The 19147-nt window shown below is 42.1% G+C and overlaps 1 protein-coding gene across 1 annotated transcript in view; it reads right to left on the bottom strand.

Annotated features, from left to right (window-relative positions):
* LOC127051946 (cytosolic phospholipase A2 zeta-like) overlaps positions 1–19147 on the bottom strand; it is a 40737-nt gene extending 21590 nt beyond the window's left edge. The window contains exons 1-6 of the mRNA XM_050954957.1: positions 19046–19147; positions 17123–17195; positions 11418–11554; positions 6920–7048; positions 768–817; positions 192–234 (exon numbers count right to left, since the gene is read on the bottom strand). Coding sequence (XP_050810914.1) covers positions 192–234; positions 768–817; positions 6920–7048; positions 11418–11554; positions 17123–17195; positions 19046–19147 — 534 coding nt within the window. The remainder of the gene's footprint in view (positions 1–191; positions 235–767; positions 818–6919; positions 7049–11417; positions 11555–17122; positions 17196–19045) is intronic.

Raw genomic sequence — 19147 nt, 5'->3', positions numbered from 1 at the left:
AAGTCTCAGGTACATACCCAGCTGACACCCTGTGGGGAAGTGGGAGATATCACTACAATCGCAGCCAAAGAGAGTCTCTCTGATTTGAGAGAATGAAAGGAGGGTGTGGAAAGCAGTGCACCACCAACAGCACGACCCACACCAAATTACAGTCCTCCAGCATGGTAAGTAAGAACACATCTTCTACTCACCACTAGAACTCCATTGGTGATGGACTCAGTGGGGGGAGTTGTGCTGTGGAAATGAAGCGATAATATGAATGAGTTTTGGTTCCTTACCTAATCTCTCTCAGCTCTCTGCATTTGGGGCCTAAACTGTGATAGGCTTTTTATAATCTATAATCTGACACTGAAGGAAATGCTTCCTTTATGTCAGACAAAAGTTTTCCACTGTCGGAGAAGAAATAGCATCTTGGCTTTATACAGCTGCTTTGGACTCTCCCACCTTGTCACAGGATAACCAGAACCCAAGAAGGAAGGATTTGAACAGGATACCAGTCATCCCAGACATACTGCAATAAAACACTGGAATATATACTGTGAAATATCCAGCTGCATTAACCTGCCCTAAACACATTTAGGATACCAAGATTGTGACTTCCTCAGAGCAGCTCTTCAACAACCCCTTCAAACTGAGGAAGCAACAGCCTTGTTGACACATAATTGCATCCCCTCATGTAGTGAGTGCACTGAGAAGTACTACAGTGGATTGTAAAGGGTTAATTCAAAACTAGATATACAGTTAGCAGCATCTGGTGGGTACCTCACCTTTCTTCCAGGGAAAATTCCACATCCAACTCTTCTTTTCCCTCCTTTTCCTTGAAAGAAAATAGATACACAATGGGTCACTTGAATATTGGAGAGCACATTTCATAGCTCCAGACCCACCCCAGTCCTTTTTTTCCCTTCCATGATAACTTCTATCCATAGAATGTCTATGGATAGAAATTCCATGCTTGAATAATAAAAGTATAGCAATAGGAATATATACTACCGACCACCTGACCAGGATGGAGACCGGGGAGGAGGGAAGAATACCAAAGAAAACCTCCATGGTAGCATTTAATTTCAAAAAAGGGGAACTATACAAAAATCAGGAAGCTATGAAAATTAAAAGGAACATTCACAAGAAGGAAATGCCTGCAAGCTGCATGGAAGCTTTTAAAAAAGACCATAATAGAGGTTTAAACTAAATGTATACCCCAAATTAAAAAAAAACAAAACAGTAAGAGGATCAAAAAAAATGCCACTATGGCTAAACAACAGAGTAAAAGAGATAGTTAGAGACAACAAGACATCCTTTAAAAATTGGAAGTCAAATCCTACAAAGGAAAATAGAAAAGTGCATAAACTCTGGCAAGTCAAGTGTAAAAGTATAATTAGGAAAGCCAAAAAAGAATTTGAAGAGCAACGAGTATGACACACAAAAACTAACTGCGAAAAAAAAGGAAATATATTAGAAACAAGAAGTCTGCCAAAAAATCAGTGGGGTCTGTAGCCTGACCCAAAGTTGGGCAAATATAAATGTAACTTAAGGATTAACAGGTTCTTGTCCCAAGATCAGGCCCAGTAAGATTATTATAAAACTATCATATAATTTGGGGACCCCAATGTGCACAAGTGGAACACTCACACTATAGGAATTCTTTATATATAGAAATATATGATTTATTAATAATTTAGCAAAAGTTATACACAGAGGGCTGGTCTACCCTATGGGGGAAAATCGATCTTAGATACGCAACTTCAGCTATATGAATAATGTAGCTGAAGTCGAAGTATCTAAGATCAAATTACTCACAGTCTTCACTGCGCGGGATCAATGTCCGCGGCTCCCCCTGTGGATTCCACAACTCTGTTCTGGTTGGTGGATTTACGGAATCGATATAAGCACGTTCGGGGATCGATATATCGCGTCTAGATGAGACGCAATATATCGATCCCCGAGCAATCGATTGCTACCCGCCGATAGGGCAGGTAGTGAAGACGTACCCACACTTAAACTTAACAAAGCAGATATAGATAATACAGAAAGTACATCTGGACGTCCATACTTACACCCTTATCTTTCATATTTAACCATTATCTTTCTCATCACCATCATCGTCCTCATCTTCCCTGGTGACCATCATTCTGGCCCCTCCCAAGGTCTACATTTCTCCAACCTATCTGCTGCCCCTGGGATGTTACTTTTATAGTAGGTTACGCTGATGCTGCCATGACCAATGCAAATTCAATAGAGGTCCTTATTTTTATTTCCTTCCCTTACGGTGTCCGTTTTCTATAGGTTAATATATGTATGATGTTACCTTATTAGCATACACGTCAATTTGCTGTCATGGCAGCTTTGTGGTCAGAGGTCCTGTCCAGAACTTTCCGGATGCTGGTGTCAGCTATGTTCTGTGTTGGGGTCAGCTGTGTTCTGTGGGTGGCTGATGTCAGCTATGCTCTGTGGGTGGCTGATGTCAGTATTCTGGACAAAATTCCCGCTCTTGCATGCTACTTTCAGTTCCCTATAACTTATAAGTTACTTAAGTTTATCTATACCAAAGGTTATAGGCCTCAAGCCTCACATTATCTACTAAAGCCAAATCTTACAGGATAAATGCCCGTAGGTTCCTTGCATTACTACTAAATATAATAAATGACTATAATACAGGTAAGCTGGCCCACTGGGCTATAGGCCATTGGAGGATTGAGGTGCTAAAGGAGACAAGGAAGACAAGGCTGTTGCAGAGAAGATACAAAAATTCTTTGCACCAGTCTTCATTTCCCAGGATGTGATGGAGATTCCCACACCTGAGCCATTCTTTTTAGGTGACAAATCTGAGGAACTTTTCCAGATTGAGGTGTCAATAGAGGAGATTTTGGAACAAACTGATAAACGGTAATAAGTCACCAGGACTAGATAATATTCACCCAAGAGTTCTGAAGGAATTCAAATATGAAACTACAGAACTACTAACTGTGGTATGTAACCTAGTGCTTAAATCAGCCTCTGTACCAAATGACTGGATGATAGCTAATGTAACACCAATTTTTTAAAAAGGCTTCAGAGGTAACCCTTGTAATTATAGGCCAGTAAGCCTAACTACAGTATCAGGCCAATTGGTTGAAACTACAGTAAAGAATAGAATTATTAGACACAGAGATGAATATAATATGTTGAGGAAGAGCCAACACAGCTTTTGTAAAGGGAAATCACTGATCTATCACAATTCATTGAGAGGGTCATCAAACATATGGACAAAGGTGATCCAGTGGATGTAGTACACTTGGACTTCGAGAAAGCCTTTGACAAGGTCCCTCACCAAAGACTCTTAAGCAAAGTAAGAAGTCATGGGATAAGATGGAAGGTCCTCCCATGGATCAGTGACTGATTAAAAGACAGGAAACAAAGCGTAGGAATAAATGGTCAGTTTTCAAAGTGGAGAGAGGTAAATAGCTGGGTCCCCCAAGGAGCTGTACTGGGGCCAGCTGTACTGCTGTTCAACATATTCATCAATGATCTGGTAAAAGGAGTAAAACACTGAAATGGCAAAGTCTGCAGACAATACAAAATTGCTCAAGATAGTTAAGTCCAAAGCTGACTGCAAAGACTTACAAAGAGATCTCACAAAACTGGGTGACTGGGCAACAAAAGAGCAGATGAAAATCAATGTTGACAAAAATAAAGTAACGCATGTTGGAAAGCATAATCTTAACTATACATACAAAATGATGGGTCAATTAGCTGTCACTACTGAAGAAAGATTGTGGATAGTTCTCTGAAACTGCTCAATTTGCAGCAGCATCCAAAAAAAGGGACTATTAGGGAAAGGATAAATAATAAGACAAAATATCATCATTCCGCTATTTAAATCCATGGTACACCCATACCTGAAATACTGCATTCAGTTCTGGTCGCCCCAACTCAAGGAAGATATATTAGAATTGGAAAAAGTACAGAGAAGGGCAACAAAAATTATTAACAGTATGAAGAGACAGTAAAGGCAAACTATTCAGCTTGGAAAAGAGACAAATTAGGGTCGATATAACAGAGGTCTATAAAATCATGACTGGTGTGGAGAAAGTGAACAAGGAAGTGTTATTTACCCCTTCACATAACAAAAGAACTAAGGGTTACCCAATGAAATTAATAGGCAGCAGGTTTAGAATAAACAAAAGAAGTACTTCACTCAATGCACAGTCAACTTATGGATTGCATTGCCAGGAGATGTTGTGAAGGTCAAAAGTTTATCTGGGTTCAAAAAAGAATTAGATAAGTAAGTTAATCAATGACTATTAGCCAAGATGGTCAGGGACACAACGCCAAGCTCTGGGTTTCTAATCTCTCCCTGGCTGAAGCTGAGACTAGATGATAAGGATGGATCACTTGATATATTGCCCTGTTCTGTTCACTCCGTCTGAAGCAGCTGTCACTGGCCACTGTAGGAAGGCAGGATACTTGGTTAGATAGACCATTGGCATGACCCAATTTGGCCATTCTTCTGTAACTTCTCACAAAGATATCTTTTACACTGGGCCTTTACGGATATCTGAGCTGATCTGTCAGACATATAGCCTCTCAATTAGTCTAAATTTTATTCCCTCCATTCTCCTTCCCCTTTCTGTGTTAAACTGCTGCCATTAGAGCATCTTGCTGCCAACAGGGAGTATGGGCAGCCACCCTTGAGGCTGGCATAGAGAGCTAATAGTGTGGAAAGTGGTACCCACCCATCTTCTCCTACTCCAAACATGGCATCTTCACCATGAAGCTAAACCCAGCTGATCTGAAAAGACACACTGCTGAGGTTACCCTTCACCCTGCATCTTATGTCGTAGCATGGATTCCCTCCAGGCTCATTTGTGTTGCCGGAGGGCTAAATATACAGAGAAACACTGTGACTAAAAATCTTAAATGGGAGTAAAGTGGAGGCGACAGCAAGGAGCAAGTACTTCCCTACTAAAAAACCAAGTGCCTTTGTAACCCACACATCTCCTGGTGTGTTGTTCTGTCCCATTTAGTGGCACCGAGACCACTTTGAGAGACAGAGAGATTAATGAGTCTGCTCTACAACCTTAGCTAAGAGCCAGTTGGCTTTTAGCTCATGCAGTAGAGGCTCATGCACTAAGCTCCAGAGGCCCCAGTTTCAATCACAACAGGGTCTGTCAGTGTTACAAGTGGAGGCTTTGGACATTTTAGTGCATGAGCCTCCACCGCATGAGCTAAAAGCCAACTGGCTCTTAGCTAAGGCTGTAAAGCAGGCTCATTAATCTCTCTCTCTAAGTGGCCTCGGTGCCACTACATGGGGCAGAACACCACACCCAGGAGCCGGAGGTGTGTAGGTTACACTTTATCATAAGCCCCCAGATAGTCTTTACTCACAGGAGTGCCGTGACAGCACTCAGTCATTGAGGTGGCAGCAACAGCAGTGGTGGGGGGTTGTGATTGTTCTCGCCATATAGCAGAGGAGCTTGGTTATAACGTGATGGAGGATATGAAGAGCAAACAAAACACAAACTGTTTCATACCATCTGGCTTCCGAGACAAATGCAGCAGCCTATAGTGGAGACCTTTCCAAAAAGTGAAATTATACCCAGTTTCATCAAGGCAATGAGCACATATGTACCCTTAATTTCTAACCATGGGGGCCTTCTGTGCCAATATTCATGCCTTGGCTTCCCTCTATGGCTTGCACTCCTGTCACTTCAGATCTCCTCAGCTAAAATATGATCAAAGTCTAATCAGAGCTTAGCTGGAAGACCTCCAAGAAAAATCTATATATTGCAGGATGTGGTGCTGACAATGAAGTAATATATCCCTCTGGGTCAGTAAGGATCCAGCATAGTTGAGCAGTGGTGGTTGTTCTGCTTAAAATGCATGTTTTTGCAAGAGTAGATGTGTTTGTTTCACCTTCCTAGGAAAATTCTCCTTCAATAATTCATTCTGTCTCTCTCAATTCCCCCCCACAATTCCTCCCTCGGGAAGAACAGACTGGGCTCTCAAGTGGGCACAGAGCTGATTGTGAATGGAGGTTGGGAGAGTACCACCATCCTTCTTTCACTAAATTGAGCGCTGATTACAAATCCAAACCTCAATCTGGTTTTGTGAAATCTGCCTGGACCAATGTATGAATTCATATAGAAACCACAAAGAATTCACTGCTTTCAGGTGAGTTTCATTCTAATCTGGAACTCAAGGAGTCTGATCCCTCACAGAGCAAAACTGAAAGCAGATTTACATGAACCCCTGCAAAACAAAACTACAGAGTTCCGCACAACTCTATTGTTAATCAGTTCACCAGTCTCTAGTTTAGATATCAGCCTATACATTCACCTTCTGTGCCCACTACCTCCTCTGAAGCACTGACAGCCTACAAGGCATAAACTGATGTTTCCCAAAAAGGACAGTATAGAAATTTTTTTAAAAAACACCCCAAGAAATCTCCAATACATCCTACTTTGGCAATTGCCTTCTATTTCATGCAGAAATGTGGCGAGGGACATGGAGGCAATATGGATTTTGAATAGTTCCCTGAGGAATTTTCACCAGTGACTCAATATCAAACATCACCAATAATTTCTAAGTGTTTGTGTCATATTGTGAGTCCTGGAAGCCAAACAACAGGGGAGTTTGAAAATGGGGCTATGGCAGAAGCTTGAAGAGCTAGTGCTTCAAAGGAATACTGGGTAAAAAGCAGAACGTGATGATTCAGTGTTATCTCTGAAATGTGATCCAGGACAACTGCACAGGTTGAGACTCATTAGCCACATTATCCTCCATTTTGCAAAGGAATACTTAATAAATCAACACTTGCTACATACCTAATGTAGGAAGTGATCCTGGTACAACTACCAGTCTATTCATCACATGTCAATTACACATCCTACCTGCACTAGTCTTTTCCCCAATGGGAAGTTAGGTAGAAAAATCTCACCTGGGGATTTAGCACAAATGTGTGGTTCAAAGTCTGCCCTGGGTTAATATTCTCCACATCAAAATGAATGGAGGCAGCATGACTCCTCAGCACAATGCCTTTGTCATAGAATGTGAACTCCAGGACATTCTGCAAAGGGAGAAGTGAGAAATCTTGTCTAAACATCTTCCACAGTCAAATAATAAAATCTATCATAGCCTAATATGGAATAAAGAGATATTCTCAATTCATTTGTTATTCTGCCTTTGTTTTATCATAGAATCATAGGACTGGAAGAGACCTCAAGAGGTCATTTAGTCCAGTCCCCTGCACTCATGGCAGGACTAAGTATTATCTAGACAATTCCTGACAGGTGTTTGTCTAACCTGCTCTTAAAAACCTCCAGTGATGGAGATTCCACAACCTCCCTAGGAAATTTATTCCAGTGCATAACCATCCTGACAGTTAGGAAGCTTTTCCTAATGTCCAACCCAAACCTCCCTTGCTGTAATTTAAGCCCATTGCTTCTGATCCTATCCTCAGAGGTTGAGAACAATATTTTTTCTCCTTTCTCCTTGCAACAAGCTTTTATGTACTTCAAAACTGTCATGTCCCCACTCAGTCTTCTCTTTTCCAGACTAAACAAACACAATTTTTTCAATCTTCCCTCATAGATCATGTTTTCTAGATCTTTAATAATTTTTATTACTCTCCTTTGGACTTTCTCCAATTCACCCACATCTTTCCTGAAATGTGGTGCCCAGAACTGGACACAATACTCCAGTTGAAGCCTAATCAGCGCAGAGTAGAGTGGAAGAATGACTTCTCATGTCTTGTTTACAACACACCTGTTAATACATCTCAGAATGATAGTTGCTTTTTTTGCAACAGCGTTATGCTGTTGACTCATATTTAGCTTGTGATCCACTATGACCCCCAGATCCTTTTCCACAGTACTCCTTCCTAGGCAGTCATTTCCCATTTTGTATGTGTGCAACTGATTGTTCCTTCCTAAGTGGAGTACTTTGTATTTGTCCTTATTGAATTTCATCCTATTTACATCAGACCATTTCTCCAGTTTGTCCAGATCATTTTGAATTTTAATCCTATCCTCCAAAGCACTGGCAACCCCTCCCAGCTTGGTATCATCTGCTAACTTTAAGTGTACTCTGTATGCCATTATCTAAATCATTGATGAAGATATTGAACAGAATTGGACCCAGAACTGAGCCTTGTGGAACGCCACTCATTATGCCCTTCCAGCATCACTGATAACCACTCTCTGGGAATGGTTTTCCAACCAGTTTTGGACCCACCTTATAGTAGCTCCATCTAGGTTGCATTTCCCTAGTTTGTTTATGAGAAGGTCATGCGAGACAGTATCAAAAGCTTTACTAAAGTCAAGATATACCACATCTACCATTCCCCACCTACCCCCCTTCCACTACCTTGTCAAAGAAAGTCATCAGGTCGGTTTGATATGATTTGTTCTTGAAAAATCCATGCTGACTGTTACTTATCACCTTATTATCTTCTAGATGTTTGCAAACTGATTGCTTAATTATTTGCTCCATTACCTTTCCAGGTACAGAAATTAAGCTGACTGATCTGTAATTCCCCGGGGTTGTTCTCATTTCTCTTTTTATAGATTGGCACTATATTTGCCCTTTTCCAGTCTTCTGGAATCTCTCACGTCTTCCATGACTTTTCAAAGATAATCACTAATTGCTCAAATATCTCCTCAGTCAGAGTCTTGAGTATTCTAGGATGAATTTCATCAGGCCCTGGTGACTTGAAATTTTCTATCCTTTTATTTTCAAGCACTAAAACATTTCCCCTATTAAGTTTGTGTTTTGTGACAAACCTCCACATGGAGGCTACTTCTGCTGGCATGTGCCCCAGACTAGAGAATGTGGGACAGCCAATGGACCAGTGTCAGTATGCATAACACCCCCTGTCAAGGTTTTTTCCCCCACTTTGAACTTTAGCGTCCAAAAAGTGGGGACCTGCATGGACCCTTCTAAGCTTAATTCCTAGCTTAGATCTGATAACGCTGCCACCAGCCAAAAATATAGTGTTTGGCACACTTCCTGTTCCCCCAAAACCTTCCCTGGGGAACCCAAGACCCAAACCCCTTGGGTCTTAAAACAAGGAGAAATAAACCATCCCCCCTCATTTCCCCTCTCAGACTTTCCTCTCCCTGGGTTACCCTGAGAGGCTATACTGATCCAAACTCCTTGGATCTTAAAACAAAGAGGAATTCACCTTCTCCCTCTCCTTTCCCCCCACCAATCCCTGGTGAGTTCAGACTCAATCTCTTGGATTTTAAACACAAGGAAAAAATCAATCAGGTTCTTAAAAAAGAAAGCTTTTAATTAAAGAAAGAAAAGGTAAAAAATATCTCTGTAAAATCAGGATGGAAAATGCTTACAGGGTATTTTAGATTCATATAGACTAGAGAGACTCTCCCCCCCAGCCTGAGATTCAAAGTTACAGCAAACAGAGGTAAAAATCCTTCCAGCAAAATACACATTTACAAGTTAAAAAAACAAACATAAGACTAATCTGCCTTTCCTGGCTATACTTATTATTTTGAAACATGAGAGACTGATTCAGAAAGATTGGAGAAAACCTGGGTGTACGTCTGGTCCCTCTTAGCCCCAAGAGCAAACAACCCCCAAAACAAAAAGCACAAAGAAAGACTTCCCTCCACCGAGATTTGAAAGTATGTTGTCCCCCGATTGGTCCTCTGGTCAGGTGTCAGCCAGGTTTACTGAGCTTCTTAACCCTTTACAGGTAAAAGAGACATTAACCCTTAACTATCTGTTTATGACACCCTCAGTGACCATATGACACCTGAAGAGGTGAGGTAATCAATAGACACAGCAGGCATCTATGTGACATAAAGAGAGTGGCAATAGGGACTGGTGCAGTCAAATACACATCATATTCTCCCCAGTAACAGACTTGGGGTCTGGAAGGAGTGAAGGAACAAAGCAAGAGGAAGAGGCAGAACAAGAGGAAAAGTAGAGAACGAGAGCAGACTTGAAAAGAAGGCAAGCAACTAGCATAGCCATGTGATGGTGGAATCACAAGCATAGCCAGCAGAGCCCCCATTTAGCTCCTCTCAATATATTAAGCTGGGAGAACAAATTCTAAGCTAGACAAGCATTTAAATACTGCAGTACATTCCTGCTAATAACCAACAGTAATGCTCTGGGGTAGGACACAATAAGCTTATTGGTCGGGGAGAGAATATCAGACAGTCAGGCAAACACGTTAGACAAGAACCAGTTAGCTATCAACAAATATAAGCCAACATCCCCTGCAGTTGGGTCTGAAAACTTTTCTCAGAGGTCTTGGCCTCCTCTGCTTTGTGAGCAGTTTTGAATGCCATGCAAGCCAGTAATCAAATGACACGTTGTGTCTTAAATAAGTGATATTATTTAGGAAGGCTTGGGGGGTACATACGTTTTTCAACATAACTCTAATGGCTGCTGTCCTAGCAAGTTTGAAAAACAGGCAGCATTTCAGGCTTCCTGCAGAGTGGCTTCCTACAGAGAAAAGTTTTACAGATACTACCCTGCTGTTGCTACTTGGCTATCAATAGGAAATTGATTAACTTTTTGTATAGTCTGTCGACTTCTTTTCACAGAAGGTTATGTTGTTAGCAGAGACTGATTTAATATACATCTCTACAACACCTGTCACAAAACTCCTACAAACCAGCCCAGGAGCCAAAGCCTTTCCACAAGGCAAACCAGGTTAGAGCTCAATCAGCTGATCCCACATGACATCGTGGTGAGGAACAGCATTCCCACCTTGCCTCTCTTCCTTAAACTCCTGTATGAGGATGCTGAATTTGATACCCCATCTCCAGTTATGTCTTATGGTTCTTTATTAAGGAGGCAGTGGTGTCTAACGATTTGAGCTTTGGATTGGAAACCTGACTTTTAATCCTGGCTTTGTCACAGACGACCAGTGCAGTTTGGAGAAAAGCCACAACACTTTTGGGCCTCAGTTTTCTCATGTATCCAACAGGATTTTGCTTACTCAACCACACTGAAATCTTGTGAGGATTAGTTCACACAGCACTTTCAGACATACAGTTCTATATAAACAATATTATTCAACTTGCAGACACTTTCCTTTGAGAAAACTGCAAAAAGCATAATTTCTTCATCTATGCTGCCACCATCTCAAGAGTCCTTAAAAGGCACAGGGCCTATTTTTCCCTTCACCACTATTTTTCCAGAGCCTTATTTTAAACAAACAAGAACTTAACTGAACAAACAAACAAGTAAACTTCACTGAAATTTACCTCATACATTTGTGGTCAGAAATACATCTTCTCAGCGAAGTGAGAGCTTGGTAGAGGCAGATCTTGAATCCCTAAATTTTATTTCAGTATTTGCATCTCTTGTAATAATGACCCTTTGTTTTTTGAATGCTAAGACCCTTCCACTGCAGATGGTATAGAATAATCTAAACAGCTCCATGTCCAAGAAACCTACCTCACCTTCACAGCACTGTGGATCTTGTATTCAAAGGTTTCATTCCACTCTGGATCACTGGAATTATAAACAACCTGTGTTCGAGATGTGACTGGAGATGCAGTTGGAAGATCCAATGCCACATAGCAGTCTGCCTTGGACACTGAAAGGGAGGACAGAAGATTGGCATCAGGAAAACCCTGAACAGGCAACTTTTCTCTTCTCAGCTCATGGCTAGGGCCCTACGAAATTCACAGTCCATTTTGGTCAATTTCACAGTCATAACATTTTAGAAATCATAAATTTCATGATTTCAGCTATTTAAATCTGAAATTTCAGTGTTGTAATTGTTGGGGTCCTCACTCATAAAGAAGTTGGGGGGGGTGCAAGGTTATTGTAGGGGGGTTGCAGTATTGCTACCTTTACTTCTGTGCTGCCTTCAGAGGTGGGCAGCTGGATAGTGGCGGCTTCTGGCCGGGAGCCCAACTCTGAAGGCAGAGTTGCCACCAGCAGCAGCACAGAAGGAAGGATGGCATGTTATGGTATTGCCACCCTTACTTCTGCGTTGCTGCCTGCAGAGCTGGGCCATCAGTCATCAGCTGCCACTCTCCAGCCACCCAGCTCTGAAAGCAGCAGTGCAGAAATAAGGGCAGCATGGTATGGTATTGCCACCCTTACTTCTGTGCTGCTGCTAGCAGAGCGCTGCCTTCACAGCTGGGTGCCCGGCTAACAGCTGCTGCTTTCCAGCCACTCAGATCTGAAAGCAGCACAGAAATCAATGTGGCAATACCACAAGCCCCCTAAAATAACCTGGTGACACACACACACACACACACCCTGCAACTTCCTTTTGGGTCAGGACCCCAATTTGAGAAACACTGATCTCCCCTGTGAAATCCTTATAGTATAGGGTAAAAGAGCAGATTTCACTGGAGGGGAGACCAGATTTCATGGTCCATGATGTGTTTTTCATGGCCATGAATTTGGTAGGGCCCTATTCATAGCTTTTATCGCTACCATAGGCGCTGACTCCATGGCTGGAGCACCCACTGGGAAAAAAATGGTGGGTGCTGAGCACTCACTGGCAGCCCCTCATCAGCTCCCCCCAAACCCACCCCCAGCGCCTCCTGCCCGCTGGCAGGTCACACGGACGAGTGCCTTCCCCACCCCTCCACCCACATCCTGTCCACTGCTAACAGGTCTTTTCGTGCTGTGCAGGAGGTTGGGGGGAAGGAGGGTGGTACTGGGCAGGAAGAGGTGGGGCAGAGGTGGGAAGAGTCAGGGTGGGGTGGGGCCTTGGGGGGGAAGGCTAGAGTGGGGGCAGAGCCTGGGGCGGAGCTGGGGGTCAAGCACCCCCTGGCACTTTGAAAAGTCAGCGCCTGTGTTCAAAACCCATCATGTCTCATTATCCATTTTCTTTTCAGTATTTAGTTCTGGCTACTGAACGTCAGCAACCTAACATTCAAAATGGCTGTCAAAACAAACATGTTCCTATGGAGTCAATTCCGCTTCAGATGCAAAAACAGGCCAAAGCACCAAAAATTAAGGTTACTTGCCTGTAACTGGAAATTCTTCGAGAACTGTGGCCCTATCTGTATTCCACGCAGGTCCAGAAATTCTAACAAGCAGTGTCCACTGGCCTTCACATGCACAGGAGCTCACCTCATGCTCCAGACTGAGGGTATAAAAGGTGGTGCAGTCCTCTCCAGTGCCTCTTCATACCATGAAGACAGCAGCAGAGGGGACAGAGGGCAAGTACTAGAATACACATACAGATCACACATCTAAGAATATTCAGTTACATGCAAGTAACCTCCATTTCTTCTTCAAGTGCTGGTCCCTATGTCAGGAGTTAGTTTGTATCTGTATCCACAGAAACAACAAGGAGTCCAGTGGCACCTTAAAGACTAACAGATTTATTTGGGCATAAGCTTTCATGGGTAAAAAACCTCACTTCTTCAGATGCATGGAGTGAAAGTTACAGATGCAGGCATTATATAATGACACATGAAGAGAAGGGAGTACCTCACAAGTGGAGAACCAGTGTTGACAGGGCCAATTCAATCAGGCTGGATGTAGTCCACTCCCAATAATAGATGAGGAGGTGTTAATTCCAGGAGAGGCAAAGCTGCTTTTGTAATGAGCCAGCCACTCCCAGTCCCTGTGCAAGCCCAAATTAATGGTTTTAAATTTGCAAATGAATTTTAGTTCTGCTGTTTCTCTTTGAAGTCCAGGGAGATTGAAGTGTTCACCTACTGGCTTTTGTATGTTACCATTCCTGATGTCTGATTTGTGTCCATTTATTCTTTTATGTAGGGACTGTCCGGTTTGGCCAATGTACATGGCAGAGGGGCATTGCTGGCACATGATGACATATATAACATTAGTAAACATGCAGGTGAATGAGCCCTTGATTGTGTGTCCCTATATGTATTCCACACATGGGTGACTGGCAAGCAGTATTCATCCTGGAGGAAAGTGTGAGGATGCCAGCTGCAAAGACGCTTGAAGTACTGCAGCTCCCACTACTGCACCTGCAGCAGAGGCCTGAACTAGCATGCAATGTTTTGTGAACATGTGAATGGAGCTCCCTGTAGCTACTCTGCATATATCCACTATCAGTTCTTCCTGCAGGAATGCTGTAGAGACAGCTTGTACTTTCATGGAGTGTGCCCTTATCTCATTAGGCAGAGGGACAAGTGCTAATTAGTAGCACATGATGATGTACCCAGAAATCCATTTAGAGATTCTTTGACAGGATACACCTTGTCCTTGTGACCTTTCTGCTATGGAAAGAAATAGCCTAGGTGATTTTCTGGTAGACTTGGTCCTCTGCAGGTAGAATGACCAGGCATGTCTGACATCAAAGGAATGAAGTCTCATCGCCTCCAGAGAGACACGGGGTTTCAGGAAAAAAATGGATAAGTGGATAATTTGGTTGACATGGAATTCAGAAATCACTTTGGGAAGGAATTTAGAATGGAGCAGAAAGAAGACCTTTTCTGTGTGAAAAATAGAATACGGTGAGTCTGCCAGGAGGGCTCTCATCTCACTCATCCTTCTGGCTGTGGTAATAGCAACTAAAAATACAACTGTCGTGGATAGATGGGACATGGAGCATGTTGTCAAGGGTTCAAATGGCAGCCTGTTGAGTGCTGATAGGATGAGATGGAGTCCCACTGAGATGCAGATTTGACAACTGGCGGAAAAGTTTGAACTAAGCCTTTCATGAATCTCACTATTGTAGGGTTAGTAAAGATGGAACCTCTCTTCACTGGAAGAAGGCAAGCAATGACCTCTGCAAAATGGACCTGCAGTGAGCTAATGGAAAGATCTGAGATCTTTAAAAACAGCAGGTAAACTAAAACAACTGGGATATCTCAGAACTTGGAGAAGGCTGCCTATGCTGAGCCCAGGTAGAGAGAAGCATCTCCATTTAGCTAGGTAGCAGGTCCGAGTTGAGTCTTTCCTACTTTGAATAAGAATATCTTGGATGGGTGCCAAGCAAAATGCTCTAGTTCTGATGCCCATCCAAACACCAGGCCATGAGGTGGAGTGGGTCTGGAGAAGGGGTGTCTGATTCTGCCCCCTTCTTGAGTAAGGAGATCCAGGAAGAAGCAGATCCTGAGAGGAGGATGAACCGACATTCTCAGGAGTTCTGGGAACCAAAACTGTCTGGGCCAGTGGGTGTGAGGAGAATGACTCTGCCCTTTCACGATGGATCTTTCTCAAGACCTGTGGTAATGGGAGAACAGGCGGAAAGGCATATCTGAGTTTGTCCATTCATGACAACAGGAGAGCATTGCCCTGGGAGCCATAATCCATAGCTCCTCTTGAGCACTATAAGAGAAGCTTCCTGTTTGTTTCCCATTAAGGTGTTTCCCACTGAATGAATCTCTCATTCAGGATGGAGCTGTGTATCATCCCCACACAGTCTACAGAGAAGGATCTGTTCAGGTTGTCTGCTAAAGAGTACTGAACCCTTGGAAGGTATGTAGATTGGATAGTGATGTGGTTTCTGGTGCACCCGTTCCAAAGTCTGGCTGCTTCTAGGCAAAGGGGAAGAGATTTTGCTCTGTCCTAGTCATTTATGTAAAAGACTATGGTGATGTTGCCCAATATTACTTGGACATGAAGAGAATAAATGAGTTGGAGAGAAGTCTGCATGCCACACAGTCCGCCCTCAGTACCAGTAGACTGATGTGCAGTCCTGGCTTCCTGGAGTATCCAAATACCTGGTATGGTGTGGTTGTTCAGGTGAGCACCCCAACCCGTAAGAGATGCATCTTTTATGATGGTGGTACTAGGGGGCAGGAGTGATGAAGAGGATGCCAACTCTCATTCCATCCAGGTTTGACCACCAAATAAAAAAGGGAATGGTCACTCTCATGTTGATGTGATCCTTGTCTGGTATATAGATTGACCAGACCCAGGCCTGTAGGCAGCATAGATGAAGTCTGGCAAATGGTGTCACATAAGTGCATGAGGCCATGTGACCTAGAAGAGAAAGGCACAGCTTGGCCGTTATCTTTGGTCAATAAGTAATCCATGCTATCAGATTGCTCATTAACTGAAATCTTTCTGTGGTGAGGATAGCTCTTGTTGAAATGGAGTCCAGTGTCACTCTGATAAAGCTTAGCACAAGTGTAAGTGTTAAACTGGACTTTTCTTTGTTTATACAGACACCCATCACTACTAGAAGATGGAGCAAGAACAAAGGCACCAACCTGACCTCTTGGCTGGAGCAACCTACTAGGAGCCAACCATCAAGATACAGGAAAACTGCACTCAGAAGAACTCACAGGTTCTTTGTGCAGTAGGATCAGCTTATCAAAGTTAATGATATAATCCCCACCTCTAAGCACAGTGCACTAAGATACAAGTGCAGTTAGATGAAAGGCTATGGAAGAAAGGCTATGTTCTTCCCATATCTTTCCCCACACACAATTCCTACAGGTGCACCCACAAAAAAGAATCACCTTTTCTGTCTGCAGAAACCTCTGTGTGTGTGTGTGCGTGCACATGCATATAAACAGCCATTTGTGCATGGAGGTTCAGTAAATATGCAAAGGAGTAGTCAGGTACCCAGTTACCTAATTTGTAAGCATAAATTGCTGTTTATATGCACAAATGGTTTTTCAGGTACAGCAAACGTGCTCATTTTTATAAAATTCAACCACATTTGAAAATCAGGCTAAAGACAAACTTTAGTTAAGAATAACTTTAATTTGAAAATAAAAGCAATATTTTCAAAGGGAGTTGACTAAAGAAACTGAACACTGTCACTTAATTTTGTTTAGATTATTTTTTAAAATGGTCAGGAGAAGATTAATACAGTATTGAAGGTTTAAAAGTAGAAAGGGCCAGATTCACTTTGCACTCACCCTACTTTTTACACTAGTGTGACTCTGTTTACTTCACTGGAGTTATTCCTCATTTACATCAGTTTAAGGGAAAAAAATGAAGAGCAAAATTTTTTGCCCTACCAATTTTATCATTTTTAATTTACTAGAAATTAAACAGTTCCTCCATGTTACTAATGTACCTGGAAAGTATCATGGCTGTATCTCTTTTCTCTCCTCATCAGCCTCAGTTAAAAAAAATTAAGACTAAAAACTTGTCAAAGTTAATTTAGTGTTTGTGACAGAGGCCAGACAAGTTCTATGAAAACTGAAGCATTCTGTTCACAGAAAAAGAACATTAGTTTGTATAATTTTGGTCAAGGACTTACACAGATCTGTGCTGTGAATGTTTCTAGCTCTGAGGACTTTCACCGTGAGATTGTAGTATGGGTGCTTCTCATGCTGAAAAGACAATCAACCTGAATGTTAAACTCAGCCACAGTCCACCTTAAGAAAACTGCTAATATTAAACAAAAATAGGGGAACAGCCAGCCCATGGGTTGCTTAGCCTATGAAAACTAAGAACCACTTCAGACTCAGGAAATGGAAGCTCATCAGTCTAAGCAGAGTAGAATTGGCCTATCTTTCTATACCTACTTCAGTAATCTGCCTTTATACCTCAGATTTGCCTACTCATCTTAAGATGTCAGTTGTCTCCATTAACTTGAGAACTATGACCATGAGAAAGTCCCTGTAAAGGGACAGGGAGTAGTTACAGTGGTCAGAATATTGCTATATAATCTCAGATTGAAGACTTTGTGATGTCTCATAGAAACATTCTATGAAAATGTTCTTTATATGCTATCTATGAGTGCTGAGCTGCCATGCGCTAATTTTAGGAAAAGCACTTCAAAACATTTATTTGCTAATAAATAAGACAAATTATTGCAGAGACTTATCTCAGAGATATAAAACAAGAAATGAAGTACACATACTTTTTTATTCCAACCTTTACAAGTGTTGCTTGACTTTACTGATTTGAAATGAATAGAGACCTTATTTTCACTAGGGGAAAAAGTGGTGTGTTCTAACCTCGTGTTAACTAACACGTCATAGCTAACATGAGGTAAAATCCCTGTGAAGGAAGCTAGTTGTAGCATTAACACATGGTAGCAGGTCAAAATAAATGCTACCAGCTCACTAGCATGTGTGAAAACGACAAACTGCCTTGTCTTCACTAGAATTTTACCTCCTGTTAGTTAGCATGTGTTAGCTAAGACAAGATAAGAACATAACTTTTTTCCTTCTGTGGTCACACCTAAAAATTTGAGAACCTGAACAAAACCCTTGACCGAAGCCACAGTGCCTGTATTATTTGCTAGATCATTAGCTTGAATGTTATTGATGTAAATGGGGAATTGTTTTGGCAGAGAGAATTTTGTTCATTCATTATTTTACCACCTGTGTAGGGAACCCGTATCCAGCACGTGACCAAAAGCAGTAATCTGGCTCAGTAGCCTTAAGTATTTTGCATCACTGTTTACAGGTATGTAAACCGAACAGTCAGTTAAGCCTGCTCTATACTTGAACAGTTAAGCAATAAGAAAAGAGGCAAATAAGTGTTACTGTCTCCTCAAAGTTAATTATTCTTCCCCACCCCCTCCCTGACTGCCACCTGGAACAAGAGATTTTGGGAACAAGAATGGGCAAAGTCCAACTACCATTTATGGTTAATAACAACATATTTCTAACTTTGTTATGCAAACATTTAAATAAATCTCTTCCATTTTTCTCCCAGAGATTATAAATATTTCACTCAGGATATGTCTACACTACAAGCTCTACAGCAGCATAGCTGCAGCATTGCAGTTATGTCTCTGTAGTGCAGACACTGACAACAGGAGGGGTTTTCCGTCGCTGTAGTAAATCCACCCTCTCGAGAGGCTGTAGCTAAGTCAATAGAAGAATTCCTCCATCAACCTAGTGGAGTCTACATTGGGGTCTAGGTCACCTTAACTACATCTCTCCAGGGTGTGAATTTTTCACACCATTGAGCAATATAGCAAGGTCAACCTATGTTTTAGATGAAGACTAGGTCTCATTCTATATGCTGAAAGGGTCAGAGTTAGGATCTTACTCAGCAAACATACGCTGGAAAATGCAGGACTTATTACTGTTAAACCTTTTACTGACATCAGTGAGACCACACAAACCAATAAGCACTATACTCAGGCCTGTAGTTTTACAGTTTCTTCATTCACTAGTTGCAAAATCATACAGCAAAAGAATTGCTAGTGACACATTTACATTACCTGGCTGTCAGAGAACTCAGTATCTTTCTTCTTAAATAGCACAGCAGCCAGGAGTGGCAGCATTCGGGCTGACACCTGGCTAAGAAGCACAGCACGGAACAT

The sequence above is a fragment of the Gopherus flavomarginatus genome, chromosome 5 (assembly GCF_025201925.1).
Source record: "Gopherus flavomarginatus isolate rGopFla2 chromosome 5, rGopFla2.mat.asm, whole genome shotgun sequence".
Lineage (NCBI taxonomy): Eukaryota > Metazoa > Chordata > Testudines > Testudinidae > Gopherus > Gopherus flavomarginatus.
This window is presented reverse-complemented; position numbering and strand designations above follow the sequence as displayed.